We start from the raw sequence: 17,461 nt of genomic DNA on the forward strand, positions 1-17,461 counted from the left end.
TTCAGTCAGACTCCACCGTAGTCAACACAGGACTCGGGTCATGTCACTTTTCTCAGCTTCTCTGTTTCTTCATTTGTTAACCTGTAAAAGCTTAATAGTTGATTAATGATATGTCCTCTTCCTTTCACCCAAGGTCCCTGTGTAGATAAAGTGATTGAGTGTGTATGAAAATGGTGCGCAAATTAAAAAAAAACTAAATGAAAGCACTACACCAATATAAGAGATTATGGTTTTTATTATCATTTCTTTTTATAGTTCAGATTAATCATGTCCTATTCATTATAGCAGCAAAGGCTCTAACAGCCAGTGCATTATAGTAATCTGTTGTTGAGGTAGAAATCTCTTGATGATGTGATGTGTTGAGAAATACTGCCTTCCATATAGGAGCCAAGGCCTGATATCTCCCTAAGCCCCTAGAACGTCTGGCCAAAGGATGTGAAACCATCTAGCTGCGTCACTGGGGTAAATAACTGGCATCTCTCATTGTACATGTTTGCTTTCCTGTTCATGTGAATTTTTCAAGACAAAAAATTGTGAGCCCTGTGAACACAGAACAATGGTAATGTCTTAGTTTGGTGGACTGAGTTCTGAGATGGGAGCAGTAGCCCTGGATGTGGAGTACGTTGGTAGAAAGATGGGGAAGGAGAAGGCTCTTTGTGTCTGGGACTCTGGGGAAATCCTCAGTGCGATACTCAGCGGTGCTTATTGAGTCTCTGTGTCAAATGGCAAGTCTCAAGCAGTCGGGTAGAGGACATCTCCAGGAGAAAGGTGGTCTCTGAGAACAAAGGCGACTGTATTTATCCCAGTTGGTTGGTGCATGAGAAATTTTCCCATGGGTTATTGGTTGACAGTTTAGGTAGAGAAAGTGAAATCACAGGAAAATGACAAGAAAACTATTCATGCCCTTGGCTTAAGGCCAATCCATCTCCTTTGCTCCAAAGTTCTTAAATATTTTATTTAATAATCTGTCCTGTGTCTGCCTTCATTTTTCAAGGAAAAGTAGGTGTATTTTTTCTTACAAGTGTGGTCCATATGGAAACAACTCTTCGGAGAGTGAATAGTGCACCCTTTCGGCACTGCAGTGCCTTTGAGCACTAAACGTTGGAGGGGGTTGTTCCAAACAGAGAGATTATTGGCAACAGATCAGAAGGGACAGCCCACTCCTCTCACTGTTTGCAAAGCTGTGCTTGCAGCGGGCATCTTGGGGCCCAGGGCTGCATGAGACATCTCCCCAGCCTCCCAGGAAGGCCCAGATCCTATTTGGAGAAATGCTGGCTGAGCGAGCAGGCTGTGATTGGTCTGCTCTGCTGGAAACAGCATTGATTCTCTCCTCGGTAAACCCAGCCTGGAGTCCAACTCGGGAGGAACACACGGCTCCTAGCATGCAGGGCGCACTGACTAGGGACAGGATGGTGCCAAGCCAGCAGGGGTGCCGCGGTGGAGGGGGTTAAGCAGAGCCGCATGCTCAGGATACAGGGATGTGACTTTTCAAATAACAAACTTATCTGTGGACTTGGAAATGGGCCTGAATATGCTTCCCCCATGGAAGTGGCGAGATGAAAGCTCCATCAGAAAACCGGTAATAGAATAACTCGCTGTCAGCACGAGGTCTCGGCACTGCCACCCGCATTGCAGGCTGCAGTGTTTGATACAGGCGAGAGCCCTTATCCGGATGCTTGGGACCAGAAGTATTTCTGATTTCAGATTTTTTCAGACTTTGGAATATTTGCATTATGCTAGACCAACATTCCTAATCAAAAAATCCAAAATTGGAAATGTTACAATGAACATTTCCTTTGACATGTTGGTGCTCAAAAAGTTTTGGATTTTCGAGCATTTCAGATTTCAGATCTTTGGATTAGGACTACTGAATTTCAACTTCGTTGAGCTGTAGTTGTGTGTGTGTGTGTGTGTGTGTGTGTGTGTGTGTGTGTGTTTAAAAATGCTCTCTCTTAAGGCTCGATAGGAGGGGAGGCTTTATAGGTAATGACTCTTCACAGGGCCCGGTCAATGTTCTCAGTTTATAAGCCCGAAAAGCGGTGCATCCGCACGCAGCCGTTGGAAACAGCTCCTGGGATGGAAGCCCCCAGCTGTGCTCTTTCTGAGCCTTTCATCTTAGGCCGTGAGACCCTGTGGGGGGGGTGTTCTTGCTGGCAGTTTTCGTGGTGACCTCGTGGAGCACAGAGGAGCTGGGTGCTGCGGGCCGGCTGCTGAGAGAAGAATCAGCAGCTATCACGTGGAGGCACCACTTTCTATTCACATCTTTTGAATTAGGAGCAATTTGCAGCCATGAGTGTTCACATGGGAGACCCTTTTGTTTCAAACCCAGAGCTGGCCCTGTCCCCGACTCTGCGGAAGCCACTGTTGCCTCTGGTTCAGCGTGGCCTGGTTCCACGCAGGAGCCCTCAAATTCTGTGCAAGTCCCTAAGCGCATGTGCAAACAGAAGCATAATTCATTGGCAGTCTGAACCATTAGTGGTAAGCAGTTTGGGACAAAGATAGTGACAATCACTTCAGCACTGATTATTTAGATATATTGATTTCTAAAATACGCTGGGTGTTGGTTGGTGTGCATGGCTGATGTAACACGCTGGATTATACCTTCCAATCTGGGTTATGCAATACCTTTTTAGACATTTTGGTTTTTATTAACAATTTTATGAGTATGTTAACCCTTTGACAGAAATGCATATTGCTCAGTCTAGGAGAACCTGCCATATACCAGAGGGAGGTGGAAAATGAACTACCTTCTGTGAAGGAGAGCAGCTTACGGGAGGGAGCCTGAGTGCCGTGTGGATGCGTGTTGCAGGCAAAGTCGCCCGGAGGAGCTCTGTGCGTCCTTTGGCTGCACCTAGGAGCCCAGGGTGTAGCGGCCTCTGCTGTTCTAAAGGCGCTTTGCGTGGGGGCTACAGCACTGTGGGAGACGTTTGCTTTCTCAGACTATTTACTGTGCAACAAACACAGTGGGAGAAGATTTTAGGAGAAATGGCTAAATTGAAATGGAGATTTACTTGATGTCTTAATTGAAACAAAGATGATGGCTTAATTGAAGCAGTATGTGTTAATATAATTGATATATAGAAAACATCCTTTTCCTAGGGAAAAAAAGGGCCTTGATTATTTTATTACTGGGGGGAAAAACATGCTAAATGAAAAATCGGCAATGAACATTTCTTCTTTGAATAGCTCAGGCTGCCTTCCAGTATTGCCTTAGAAGGTTTCCAGATGTTGGAAAGAACCACGTTAATAAGTTCTGTAAGTACATTTTTACCACTTGCTGGCTCTAACTCCACTCACAGATGTTTCTCCGTTATTTTGATTCAATGAAGGCCCCAAAGGGCAGGGGAGAAACTTACTGGAGTAGAAGAGAAAACCACCGGAGCACTCGGAGACTGAGCCTTGCTGTGGCTGAGGCCTTCTGCCTAATTTGGAGCTGACACCCCACTGTAGTTTAGTACGGGAGCGGCGTTTTTTTGGGTTTTTTTGTTTTTATTTTTTGGTAATAGTAGGCTCTTGTGTGATTCCTATGCGTTCTTTTTCCAGTGAAATTCTCCAAATATAGTCCCTATCTTTATGCTTTCCTTCTCCAATGAAACTGTCTCTCACACACACTCAGACTCCCACCCACAATGTGGCGATTGTCCCTCTGAGCTTCACAGGTGGCGGGGTGCAGCTTAGTGGCACAGACTGTGCATCCTGGAGCCAGCTGTGTTTAAATCCCGACCTTGCCACCTGCTGGCTGTTACCCACTGGGCAAATTAACTTATTTGTACCTCAATTTCATCATCTATACAATGAAGATAATTATATTTCCCCCTTATAGGGGTGTTTTGAATATTATATTAGCTAATCCATGTAAGATGCTTGGAATGCCCAGAACATACTAGAAATTCATTAAATGTTAGCCATTATTTTTTATTGTTTGCTCATAAAAAGCTTCCTAAGACAGTATCATTCATTTTTCTAGGTCATTTGTTATTCTGTGTTATGATTTCCTGAGCAGGCATGGGAACTGGATTCAGGCCCCCATCTCTGACTCTTTCTGTGGTACTCTGTGTATGGACTTGACTTTTGTGGCAGACGGGGGCAGAGTGTCTCAATTTCTCCCCCTGAAAGTGGGCATATTAATACCACCTTAATCCAGAAAGGTTTTGCTGAGATGTAAACATTGCATTGTGTTTTGGATATATGGTAAATTCATGTCTTGTGTAGATAATTAAAGGAATGGAATGTTCTGGGTAATGAAAATATTTGTGTTGAAAGACAGTAAACGTTTAAAAATAATTAAATGCAATAAGATACACTTAACCTCATCTATGCAAAGAAAAACAGTATTGTAAAAATAGCAGTATGCTATTGACCTGAGTTTTAAACCCAACTCTGACACTTGCTACTATGAAACTTTATCCAAGTTACTTTCTTAACCTCTTTGGGTCTCAGCTGCTGCTATTGTCATCATCATCATAATTGTTAATAGCACTGAGGGAGGGTCAGGACACTAGCTTTTTGTTCCTGTTCTGCTACTAGCTGGTTATATTGCTTTATGTAAGCCACCTACCTCCCTGTTTCATGGTTTTCCCATACCACGGAAGAGTTAGAATAGCCCCTCTCAGCCAGTGTGTATGCCAGCACCCGAGCGTGCTGCAAATGGATTACAAGTGTGTCTTCATACTGATGCCTTCAGCCCTGGGGGCAATTGGGCAAGGTCTGGGGTGACAGGCTGCCTGCATTGGTCCCCTCTGGTCTGAGAGGACTCATCCATTGGAACCTAATCTATGCCAATGGTTCACTTTCACTATATACAATACTGTGAAAAAGATTGGCAAATACTACTTTAATGTTTCTTCCAGTACTAATAGCCAATCTTTCTTCCTGGTAGTTCTGTGACATCAAGCAAATTATTTAGCTCTCTGAACTTTGATTTCCTCAATTAAGTATCTATTCTCAAAACTACTTTTTGGTTTGAATGAAATATGATTTTCCAAGTCTGGTGTCAGACATAGATGAAGACTAAGTAAAAGTCCAAAACTTTAAAATTGTTGCTTCTTTTGATAACTTTAATGCAGTGAGTGTGCAGAAACTATTGTCAGATCCACTGTAGAGGAATGGAGATGTTGATCATTAACATGTGGGCACAAAGCAGAATGGCATCTGATGAAGAGGTTTTTTTACTCACTGGACTTTGCAGTGTGGGTACAGTCAATGCAAGCTATCCATGTCCACTGCAGACAATATAAGAGGACCCAGACTCAGTTTGCCAAAGCAAAAGAACATATCAGCATTGCCTTGATTTATATTTTTTTAAATGCACAAAATAATGTCTATTGCATTTTTATAAAGCAAATCTAATTTTCTCATTGATATGTATACACACTTAGAATGATTTAATTCATTTCAGATCAATCACTAATTAATTGGTTGTTGCATCCATGTATTCTCACTCTGTAACTTGTTTTTTTAAATCAAGTTGTCAATAATTTGCAAAATCTGAAGGATTAGGAGAGCTGTGACACAAAATAAGTGACTTGGAGAATCTCTTACTCAATTATTCAACAGAAATAGGTCGAACGTCTACTATTGTTCTGTTGTTAGAGCATCTAGCATTGTTCTGTGGCTGGAGATACAGATTGAATGAAACACAAACATCCTGCCCCCATAGAGTTTATGTTCTAATGGGAGAGAAAGAGAATAAAAAACAGATTATATGAAGTAGTGATAAGTACTAAAAAGAAACACAGAGCAGAGACAGTGGGGGAAGATATTCTTTTGCATAGGACAGACAGGGAAAGCTTCTCAGAGGATATAATGTTTGGCAGTCCTAAATGAAGTGACTGGGCAAGCCATGTGTCTACCAAATTTTATTTATTAGACTTAATTAAAGTGGGGCCCACCTCTATGCTAAAGTGGCATTTCCTTTCAGTGAGGGGGCTTGACCATTGTAAAAAATTATGGAAAATGAAAGAATACCTTTCTTCTCCTAGCAATCTAGAAAAATAAAAAAATAATAGGATAGAAATTAATAGTTAATGAAGTCTAGGTGTGCTCTACCCAAAAGCAGGGGGCAGGGCTGGTATCGATGACCCTAAGTTTATTTTTGTTTCTGTTTTTAGCAATCTAATTTTATGTAACTATCAACTAGTTAATGAGAGGATACAAGTTCCTATCCAGCTAAGTAGAAATGAATCAAGCAACTGTTCTTTACCCTGTAGTGGGATTTGGGATAGAAAATGCTTTCAACAACTACCGTGTACTTTAATTAAAGCTTAGCATTTCCTATACAAAGAAAATAACTGATAATGTATTATCATGAACTTACCAGTTTAGATAAATAAAGCCATAGAGTGGAAATTTTTAAAGATTTTGTTGGAACCATGAATCATTATTTATCCATTTTCCTTTGTCTCCCTAGTAATGTTGGCACATGCTCACCCTCTCTGTCTTCGTCTCTAGAGGTAGTGGTGGGATTCTATCACCTCAAATTGGGCCTGGATTTTTATTTATTTTTTAATTTTAATTTTTAAAATTTTATTTATAATTGACACATAATTGTCCTTGTTTATGGGCATAGTGTGATGATTCAATATGTGTATCATTATATAATTATCAAATCAGTAGTTAGCATATCCATTATCTCAAACATTGATCATTTTTGGGGAGTGATAACTTTCAAGATTCTCTTTTACAGCTATCTTGAAGTCCATAATATGATGTTAGTAGGTAAAATCACTCTACCATGTAATAGAACACTAATAGTTATTCTTCCTAATTGTAACTTTGTATCCATTGCCCAACCTCTCCCCATCCCCCTTCCTTCTTCCCTTCCTTGGCCTCTAATAACCATTATTCTGCTCTCTAATTCTACAAGATCAACTTTTTTAGATTTCATATATGAAAAAGATCATGTAGTATTGGTCTGTCTGTGCCTGGCTTATTTCACTTAGCACATGTCCTTCAGGTTCATCCATGTCACCGAATGACAGATTTCATTCTTTTTTTAGCTGAATAGTATTCCATTTGTATATACGTACCACTTTTCCTTTATCCATTTGTCTGTTGGTGGACATTTAGGTTGATTCCATATCTTGGCTGTTGTGTAGCACTGCAGTAAACATGGGAGTGCAGAGACCTCTTTGACATACCAATTTAAATTCCTTTGTATATACACCCAGTAGTGGAATTTCCGAGTCATACGGTAGTTCTATTTTTAGTTTTTTGAGGAACCTCCATTGTGTTTTCTATAACATCTATACTAATTTATGTTCCCATCAATAACATCCTCACCAACATTTGTTATTTTTTGTCTTTTTGACAATAAACCGTTCTAACTGGTGTGAGATGATATCTCATTGTGGATTTGATTTACATTTTCTTGACAATTGGTGATATTGAGCATTTTGTCATATGCCTGCTGGCCATTTGTATGTTTTCTTTGGAGAAATACCTATTTGTTTGTCCATTTTTTATTTTTATTTTTATGTTTTTTAGCTATTGAGTTGTTTGGCTTTCTTATATATTCTAGATATTAACCATTTATTGGATGAATAGTTGCAAATATTTTCTTCCACTCTCTAGGCTGTTTCCTTGCTCTGTTGAGTGTTTGCTTTACTGTGCAGAAGCTTTTTAGTTTGATATAATTCTACTTGTCTATTTTTGCTTTTGTTTCCTAAGCTTTTGTGGCCTTACCCAAAAAATTCTTGCTCAGACCAATGTCATGAAGCATTTCTCCTATGTTTTCTTCTAGTGATTTTACAGTTTAGAGTCTTGCATTTAATTCATTAATCCATTTGGGGTTGATTTTTGGTGAGAAATAGGTAAGAAATAGGAGTCTACTTTTCATTCTTCTGCAGGTGAATATCCAGTTTTCCCAGTACCATTTATTAAAGAGACTGACCTTTTCCCACTATGTGTTCTTGGCACCTTTGCTAAAAATCTATTTATTTTTAATTTTTGTGCAGCCGTATCATTTTCACTCCATGAATTTTTAGGGAAGGTTAGACCAAGGTTTAGCACTGTATGATGAACAGGTTTGAGAAGGGTGAGCAGGCTGTGAGACTTTATATTTTGTTGCTCCCTAAGGATTGGAGCTGGTCCTTACCAATACAAATTGGGAAACAATGGAAAGCTCCTTTTGTAATGGATACCTCCCTTAAATCTCATCCCAGGATAAAGATTCCCTTTTGGAAATCTGTCCCCTTTAAAACGCAGACATTTTAGTGAGGAGCAAAGCTTGAAAATTAAAATCCCGACTGGGACTAGAGAGGAAGGACTTTGCTCTCTTCTAAAATAGAGCTGCTTAAAATATGGGTTCTCTTGGTCCCTTTCAGAGTGCCCATGTTGACATTTGTGCTGAAGGTGCAAAAGCAATGGCGAATAAAACTGCTGGCATCTTAATTTGAATAAAGGCAGTCACACTGAATGACACTAGTAGTCACATGTTCTTTACTATCATACACTTGCACCTAAACACACACAAACATTTCACTTAAGAATGTCCTGAAGACAGTTACATTTATTAATTTTATTGAATCTTGACACTTGAGTACATGTCTCTTTAATGTTCTGTATGATGAAATGGGAAGTACACATAAAGTACACTTGAGCCTACTGGAGTACTATGGTGTTTCAGGGAAAATATATTTTTGTGATTGAGTTGCCAGCTGAACTAGCCACTTGTTCCATGGAGCTCCATTTTTCTTGAAAGCACAAGCAACAAACCATGGTTATTCAAACTTGAGTGTTTGGCAGACATTTTCTCAAAAATAAATAAATAAATTAATTAATTAAGCCAGCCTCTGTAAAGGAAATAACTGACAATATTTGTAGCCAATAATAAAATTGGAGCTTTCAAACAAAAATTAGATTTTTGGGAAACTTTATTCATTGTCACGAGCTTGACAGCTTCCTAATATTTAAAGAATTTTCTGATAAGATTGGTGGTGATATGAATTCATGTGATGCTTTGATATTATATAATGAAAAGTGTCAAAATGTAGGAGATCTGTATAACTAGTGATGCGATATTTTCAGATGACCAAAACATGATGTTCAAAATCATGCAGGCTAAACAGATTCACTCAAATTATAATACAGAACACAGGATTTTAATGTAACAGAATACAAAAAGTTAATTGATATGGTTCCCTATTCCATACTGTAACTAATCTGTAAGAAACTATCACCTGTTTAATGTATTGTGGGAGCAAAGATAAAAATCTACATGACAACAGATTGAATGCAGAAGCAAATGTGAGAATTCAGCTCGCTTCTGCAAAGCCTGATACTAAAGAGAAAGCCATGCCACTCTTCTTGCTAAATCTGTTTTGTTTCAGATCATAGTTGTCATAAAAATGTTATTTATGTTATGTATAATGGGTTTATTACTGTTACCTTTAAGTGAAATAATAAATTAACATAAATTTAATTTTCTCAGTGTTAATTTCTAAAATAGTAAAATCAGCAGATATGAGTCACATAAACAAATATGAGGGATTCAATCATTTTTAAGATTGTGACAGGGATCTGAGATCAAAATGTTTGAGGACTGTTGTTCTAGACACAGGGGTCCTCAAACATTTTAAACAGGGGCCAGTTCACTGTCCCTCAGACCGTTGGAGGGCGTTAGAGAGTGCCACGCACACTCGACACATGGGCACTGTGGGCCAGGGGACCAGACGGCTGCTAAGCAGGACAGGCAGCAGCGGCAAAAACACCCGGGTGGGATAAATGTCCTCGGCGCATGTGGCCCTGGCAGTAGTTTGAGGACACCTGTGAGCAATCTTCTTGACTTTACAAACGGGTAGCAGAGGACACAAAAGGTGATAGGACTCCCTAGTGTGTGACTATTGTGACTAGATCACAGCTCTGCAAACTGCTGTTCCAATGTTTGTTTTCCTACTCTACTTCATTAACCACCACTACCTTCATGTGCACGAGCTGATCAGCCACTCCCCGGTGCGAAAGGTGGGTGGGGCAGGCTCTGCGGGAGGCCAGTGGAGACAGGGCTTTCTCACAGGGGGGAGTGACAGGCCCGGTTTGTGCCCTTTTCCAGGCTCTGGGCGCCTCTGGCTCCGGAGACCCCGGGGATGAGAAGAGACAAGGGGGTGCAGGTGGAGGAAGATCATTGCCTGCTTCGAATATCACGCCTGCTGTTCAGAAATGCAGTGAGCTTTTCTGTACCCCTTGGCTTTCCTCCAGGGAGTTCGCTCGTTGGAAAGTGAACAACTTGGCTCTAGAAAGGAAAGACTTCTTCAGTTTGCCATTGCCTCTCGCCCCAGAGTTTATCCGGAACATCCGCCTTCTCGGAAGGAGACCCAACCTGCAACAGGTTACAGAAAACCTGATCAAAAAGTACGGCACTCATTTCTTACTTTCTGCCACCCTTGGAGGTAAGCAACATCCCAGTCTCGAGCTAATCGGTTGCCAGGCCACTGAACACAGCTGTGAGAGCCATCGCGCAGCGCCAGCAGCCGGCCTGGGTTTGCCCTTCCTCCTGGCCTTTTGTAGCTTGATAAGTGTTTTCTTTGTGGAGCATCTGAGAGCAACGTAGTCTCCAGACATCCCAGTTCTCCCCAGAACTTTTCTATTCGTTTAAAACCCTAAGAAGGGGGTGCGGAGTAGGGGCGCTGGGGGACAGACAGGCCCCTACTAAGCACATGCCGGCAAGGGCGCCCCCAATTCTCTTTTGACTGGGCCCTCTACGCCGGCGTCTGCACTTCCGAGGCTTGGGGCGCCGGGGCAGGGTCCCTGCAGCGCCTGGCCCCTGCTTCCCCTCTGCAGCGCCCGGCCCCTGCTTCCCCTCTGCAGGGACTGGCCCCTGCTTCCCCTCTGCAGGGACTGGCCCCTGCTTCCCCTCTGCAGCGCCCGGCCCCTGCTTCCCCTCTGCAGGGACTGGCCCCTGCTTCCCCTCTGCAGGGACTGGCCCCTGCTTCCCCTCTGCAGCGCCCGGCCCCTGCTTCCCCTCTGCAGCGCCCGGCCCCTGCTTCCCCTCTGCAGGGACTGGCACCTGGGCAAACCAGTACGCGGTTCTGCACTGGGGCCCGGGGGCGGGCGCGGACGGGCCTGGAAGGAGGAGGCGGGTGGGCGCGACTCTGGGCGCACCGCCTGGCGGCAGGGCAGGCCTGGGCGCGGCCTGCGGCGTAGGAGGGCGGTGGGGCCTCGGGCTGTGCCCTTTCTGAGGGAGCAGACAGCCACGGCGACCTGCCATAAGCAGCTGAGAGAGGACATGCCGTCTCCCCACGAGGCAGGGCATTGCTCGGATCAGCGGGTGTTAAGCGGGTACCCTGGGCGCAGGAGCGAGCGTGGAGAGGCTCCGCGCAGAGACAGGAGGCCCGCGGGAGAGGCCGAGGCGGGGAGGCCGCGGCCGGCTCCCTGTCGCCCGCCTGCCTGGCCGCGCCCGGTGCTCGCCGCTCGGCGGGGCAGAGGCCTCACCCGCCGGCGCGTGTCGTTTGCGCAGGGGAGGAGTCCCTGACCATCTTCGTGGACAAGCGGAAGCTGAGCAGGAGGGCGGAGACGGCGGGGGCCGCCTCGGTCGCGGGCGGCGGGAACGGCTCCGTGTCCCTGGAGACGCTGCACCAGCTGGCGGCCTCCTACTTCATCGACCGGGAGAGCACGCTGCGCCGGCTGCACCACCTGCAGATCGCCACGGGCGCCATCAAGGTACGGGCGCGGGAAGAGAGCGCGCAGGGCGCGGCTGCTCCGGGCGATGGGCCTGGGCCGGAGGGCAGAGGCCCCGACAGGCCGCCCGGCGGACGTGCTCCGGCCGCCCGCAGCGACGCCCGCCCGCGCCCGCTCGAGGCCTGCTCCGGGGCCCACTCGAGGCCCACTCGAGGGCCACTCCGAGGCCCACTTGGAGGCCCACTCCGAGGCCCGCTCCGAGGCCCACTCGAGGCCCACTCGAGACCCACTCCGAGGCCCACTCCGAGGCCCACTCTGAGGCCCACTCGAGGCCCACAACGAGACCCACTCAGAGACCCACTCCGAGGCCCACTCCGAGGCCCACTCGAGGGCCACTCCGAGGCCCACTCGAGACCCACTCTGAGGCCCACTCCGAGGCCCACAACGAGGCCCACTCCGAGGCCCACTCGAGGCCCACTCCGAGACCCACTCCGAGGCCCACTCCGAGGCCCACGGCCCACTCGAGGCCCACTCCGAGGCCCATTCGAGGCCCACTCCGATGCCCACTCCGAGGCCCACTCCGAGGCCCACTCTGAGGCCCACTCGAGGCCCACTCTGAGGCCCACTCGAGGCCCACAACGAGACCCACTCAGAGACCCACTCCGAGGCCCACTCCGAGGCCCACTCGAGGCCCACTCCGAGACCCACTCCGAGGCCCACTCCGAGGCCCACTCTGGGGCCCACTCGAGGCCCACAACGAGACCCACTCAGAGACCCACTCCGAGGCAGGCTGCAGCCGACGCTCTGCCGTGGTGGTGGACGGTGTCCCTGAGCTCGCAGCCGCTGCTCTCCAGTGGGGATGACCGTACCAAGTGAAAAGTGACACAACAGTGTCCCATACCGTTACAAAGAAAAGACAGAGTCGTAAGGGACACCTTCCTGGGGTGCGCGGGGGAGCCGCTTGTATTCGTTAGATTGCTTGGGGGGGGCATGCTGGAGGGACACTGTGAGGCCAAGATCTGGATGATAAGAAACCAGCAGAGTGTAGAATTGAGAGAAGCATGTTCAGGCAGAGGGGATGGTACGTGCTGAGGCCCTGAGGCAGGAACCAGCCGGTGCCTCACTACAACACAGAAAAGAGGTAAGACAGACATTGGCACAATACGGAGTTCAGAAACAGGCTGAAGCCAGATCACATGGCCATGAAAACGAATTTTAATATAAGTCAAAGTGCAATGAAAAACCACTAGTGAGTTTTACCAGGGGGTGACATGATCTTATGTATGTTTTTAAAAGATCAATAGTTATTGTGACTTAAATAAGTATAACCTTAATCACATCTTCTCTACTTACATCTAGGAGATTTCTAGTAGAGTTCATGTTGTTTTGGGGAAGACTAGTGAAAATACTGTACTTCACAATGCAGTTTTTTAAAAAAATTCTAAGTATAAAGTTACGGTGGTGAACAGATACCAAACTTCTCTTATGTTCTGTTTTTTTCACATCTGAAACTCATAAGGAAATTTTGTGTATTTATTCACTCATTCTATAAATATTTATTGAGCACCTATATTATGTGTCAGGCACTGTTTTGGGTCTTGAGAATATAAGAGCAAACAAAACATATAAAATCCTTGCCCTCATGAAGCTTGAATTCTAATAGCAGAGGCATAATCACATAAATATATAGGAATACCTCATTTATTGTACTTGCTTCACTGTACTTTGCAGATATTGTATTTTTTACAAATTGAAGGTTTGTGGCAAACTTGAGCTGACTAAGTCTGTTTGCACCATTTACCAACAGCCTGTGCTCACTTTGTGTCCCTGCCTCACATTTTGGTAACTCTCATAATCTTTTAGACTTTTTCATTTTTATTATATCTGATACGGTGATCTGTGATCAGTGATCTCTGATGTCACTATTGTAACTGTTTGGGGCACCATGAACCATGCCCATATAAAAGAGCAAACTTAATTGACAAATGTTGTGTGCATTCTGATTGCACTGATCAGCCATTCCCCCATCTCTCTTCCTGTCTTCGGGCCTCCCCATCGCTGAGACACAAAAATATTGAAATTAGGCCCATTAATAACCCTACAGTGGCCTTTAAGTGTGCAAGTGACAGGAAGAGTTGCGCATCACTCATTTTAAATCAAAACCTAGAGATGATTAAGTTTAGTGAGAAAGGCGTGTCAAAAGCCAAGATGGGCCAAAAGCTAGGCCTCTTGTGCCAAACAGCTAAGTGTGAATGCAAAGGAAAAGCTCTCGAAAGGAATTAAAAGTGCTCCTCCGGTGAACACATGAACGAGAAGAAAGCAAAACAGCCTCATTGCTGATGTGGAGGAAACTTCAGTGGTCTGGATAGAAGATCACACCAGCCACAGCATTCCCTTAAGCCAAAGCCTGACTCAGAACAAAGCCCTAACTCTATTCAATTCTGTGAAGGCTGAGAGAGATGAGAACGCTACAGAAAAAAAAATAATAAAACTTTGATGCTAGCCGAAGTTGGTTGGCTCATGAAGTTTAAGGTAGAAGTCATCTCCATAACATAAAATTGCAAGGTGGAACCGCAGGTGCCGATGTGGAATCTGCAGCATGTTATCCGGATCCAGCTAAGGTCATTGATGAAGGCGGCTACACTAAACAACTGGTTTTCAAGGTAGACACAACAGCCTTCTACTGGAAGAAGATGTCAACTAAGACTTTCATAGTGAGAGAGAAGCCAATGCCTGCCTTCAAGCGTTCAAAGGACAGGCTGACTCTCTTGTTAGAGGTTAATGCAGCTGGTGACTTTAAGTTGAAGGCAGTGCTCATTTATCATTCTGAAAATCCTAGGGACCTGAAGAATTATGCTAAATCCACTCTGCCTGTGCTTTATAAATGGAACAACAAGGCCAGGATGACAGCACATCTATTTACAACATGGTTTACTAAATATTTTAAGCCCGCTGTTGAGAGCCACTGCTCAGAAGAAAAGACTCCTTTCAAAATATTAATGCTCTTTGACAGTGCTCCTAGTCACCCAAGAGCTCCAGTGAAGATGTACAAGGAAATGAATGTTGTCTTCATGTCTGCTGATACAACATCTGTAGCCCATAGATCTGTAGCCCATAGATCAAGGAGTAATTTTGACTTTGAAATATTATTTAAGAAATAGATTTTGCATAACCATAGCTGCCATAGATAGTGATTTCTCTAATGGATCTGGGCAAAGTAAACTGAAAACCTTCTAGAAAGGATTCACCGTTCTAGATGCCATTAGGAACATTTGTGATTCATGGGAGGAGATCAAATGTCAACATTAACAGGAGTTTGGAAGAGGTTGATTCCAACCCTCATGGATGACTTGGAGGGGTTCAGGACTTCAGTGGAGGAAGTCACTGCAGATGTGGTGGAAGTAGCAAGAGAAGTAGAATTACAAGTGGAGCCTGAAGATGTGACTGAACTGCTGCAATCTTATGCTTAAACTTGAATGGGTGAGGAGTTGCTTCTTATGAATGAACAAAGAAAGTGGTTTCTTGAGATGGAATCTACTCCCAGGGACGATGCCATGAGCATTGTCAAAATGACAACAAAGGATTTAGAATATTACCTAAACTTAGTTGATAAAGCAGTGGCAGGGTTTGAGAGGATTGAGTCCAGTTTTGAAAAAAGTTCTACTGTGAGTAAAATGCTGTCAAACAGCATGCATGCTATGGAGAGATCTTTTGTGAAAGGAAGAGTCAATTGATGCAGCAAACTTTATTGTTGTCTTACTTTAATAAATTGCCACAGCCATCCCAACCTTCAGCCACCACTACTCTGATTAGTAGTAGCCATCAGCATTGAGGCAAAACCCTCCACCAGCATAATGGTGATGACTTGCTAAAGGCTCAGGTGATTATTAGCATTTTCTAGCAATAACATATTCTTTTAATTAAGGTATGTGCAATTTTTTAGACATATTGCTGTTGCACACTTAAAAGACGACAGTATAGTATAAACATGACTTTTATATGCACTGGGAAGCCAAAAAATTTGTGTGACTCACTTTATTGTGATATTCTCTTTATTACTTACAGTGGTCTGGGACTGAACCCACAGTATCTCCAAGGTATGCCTGTATAATGTCAAGTGGTGATTAATAGTATGGAAAAATGAATCCAAGTAAGAGAAAATGAAGTAATGGGGACATGGACTTTAGGGAAGACCTGTCTGAAGGAATGACACTTAAGCAGAGACATGAATGAAGTAAGGGAGTGAGCCACATGGGTATCTTGAGTGGGAATAAGAGCAGTGCAAGTGCCCTAAAGGGGAGGAGTATGGGGTGTGATCCAGTAACATCAAGGAAAGCATGTCGCTGGCCTGGAGTCAAGAGAGGAGTGAAGTGAGAGATGAGGCTACAGAGGCTGCAGGGGCCAGAGCATGAGGACCTCCTGATTCAGCGTGGAGAAGAAAGGGCTTCCTGGAGATCAGTGCAGTGGCGATTGCAGTGGTCAAGGCGAGACACAGTAGTGGCTTGAACAAGGCTGATGACACGGAAGTGGTGAGAAGTTGGCAGATTCAGAATATATTTTGATGGCAGAGCCTATAAAATTAGGTAATGGATTAGAAGAAGGGAGTCAAGATTTACTGTGAGATTTTTTTGGCCAGAGCAATCAAATGAACAGTGATTCCATTTACTGAGAAGGATAATACAGGAAGGAGGTACAGATCTGAAAGAAATAAATCAAGAGTTTGGTTTTAGACATGCTGAATTTAATATTCCCGTTAGAAATCCAAGTGGACATATCTAGCAGTCAATTGAACATAAACACCAGGATTTCAAAAGAAAGGTCATGACTGAAGATAGAAATTTGGCAAACAGATACATAAACAGTAGTTGGTGTTTAAACTATGGGAAATGATAAGATGAGATCAATCAAGGTAAAGTGGCCCCAGTGAGCGGTGAAGCACCCCAGTATTCAGAAGTGGGGAAGAGGAGGAGGTTACAACCAAGAAGGCTGAGACATAAGAGAAAGGTATGAAGAGAACCAAAGTGGGATCGCAAAGCCATGTGAAGAAAGTTTTTCAAAAGAGAAGGACTAGCAGCTGTGTTGAAAGCTGGTAAGAGGTCACGAACGTGAAGATTGAGAGTGGCCCTTCCATTGTGCAATGCAGGGCAGCTGGTAACACGGAGAAGAGGGGTTCCATGGCAGGGAGGGTACACAAGGCCAGTGGAGAAGATTCAGGAGAGGAGGCGAAGTGAGGAATCAGATATGAGTAGAAACAGTGCTTTTTCTACAAAGGCGAACAGAAAATGGCTGCTAACCGGAGAGTGATGTGGGGTCAAGGGAGATTGTGTTTCTGTTTTTAAGATGGAAGATATTCCAGCATATTGGCCCGTTGGTTAAAATAATTTAGTAGAGAGGGAGCGAGTGATGATGCAGGAGAGACGGGAGGTGGTTGCTGGAGCAAAGTCCTCGGGCGGGGGGCGGGGCGGTATCCCAGCACGAGTGGAGGCACGGGGCCACGCAGAGCGTGAGCGCGTCCTCGCTTGTGACAGGAGGGGCCCACGCAGAGCGTGAGCACGTCCTCGCTTGTGACAGGAGGCAGTGCAGAGTGACGCGACAGAAGCAGGAGCGTACTTGACACGGGAGTGAGAAGATGCAGTTGTTCTCTCCCCATTAATTCCATTTTCTAGGTGAAACAAGAGGCAAAGTCCTTGGCTAGAAGGAAGATGAGGGAATTGCTGAGAAAAGAATGCAGGGAATTCGTGTGTGAAGCTTCCCAGAGTGTCTGTGGACTGGATGAATGTAGTAGATCTCTGGGTAGCACCGATGGCCTGCCTGCAGCTCGGGGTCATAATTATAACATGAGACAAGT

At 44.6% G+C, this 17,461-nt stretch overlaps 1 protein-coding gene across 2 annotated transcripts in view; it reads left to right on the forward strand.

The window, feature by feature from the left end:
* Positions 1 to 17,461, forward strand: part of BRINP2 (BMP/retinoic acid inducible neural specific 2) — a 101,306-nt gene that overhangs the window by 67,966 nt on the left and 15,879 nt on the right. For both annotated transcript variants that reach the window (XM_012765028.3, XM_012765027.3), the window contains 2 exons: positions 10,195 to 10,385; positions 11,453 to 11,655. In XM_012765028.3, the coding sequence (XP_012620482.1) occupies positions 10,195 to 10,385; positions 11,453 to 11,655 (394 nt within the window). The remainder of the gene's footprint in view (positions 1 to 10,194; positions 10,386 to 11,452; positions 11,656 to 17,461) is intronic.

Source organism: Microcebus murinus, chromosome 2 (genome assembly GCF_040939455.1).
Source record: "Microcebus murinus isolate Inina chromosome 2, M.murinus_Inina_mat1.0, whole genome shotgun sequence".
NCBI classification, from domain to species: Eukaryota; Metazoa; Chordata; class Mammalia; order Primates; family Cheirogaleidae; genus Microcebus; species Microcebus murinus.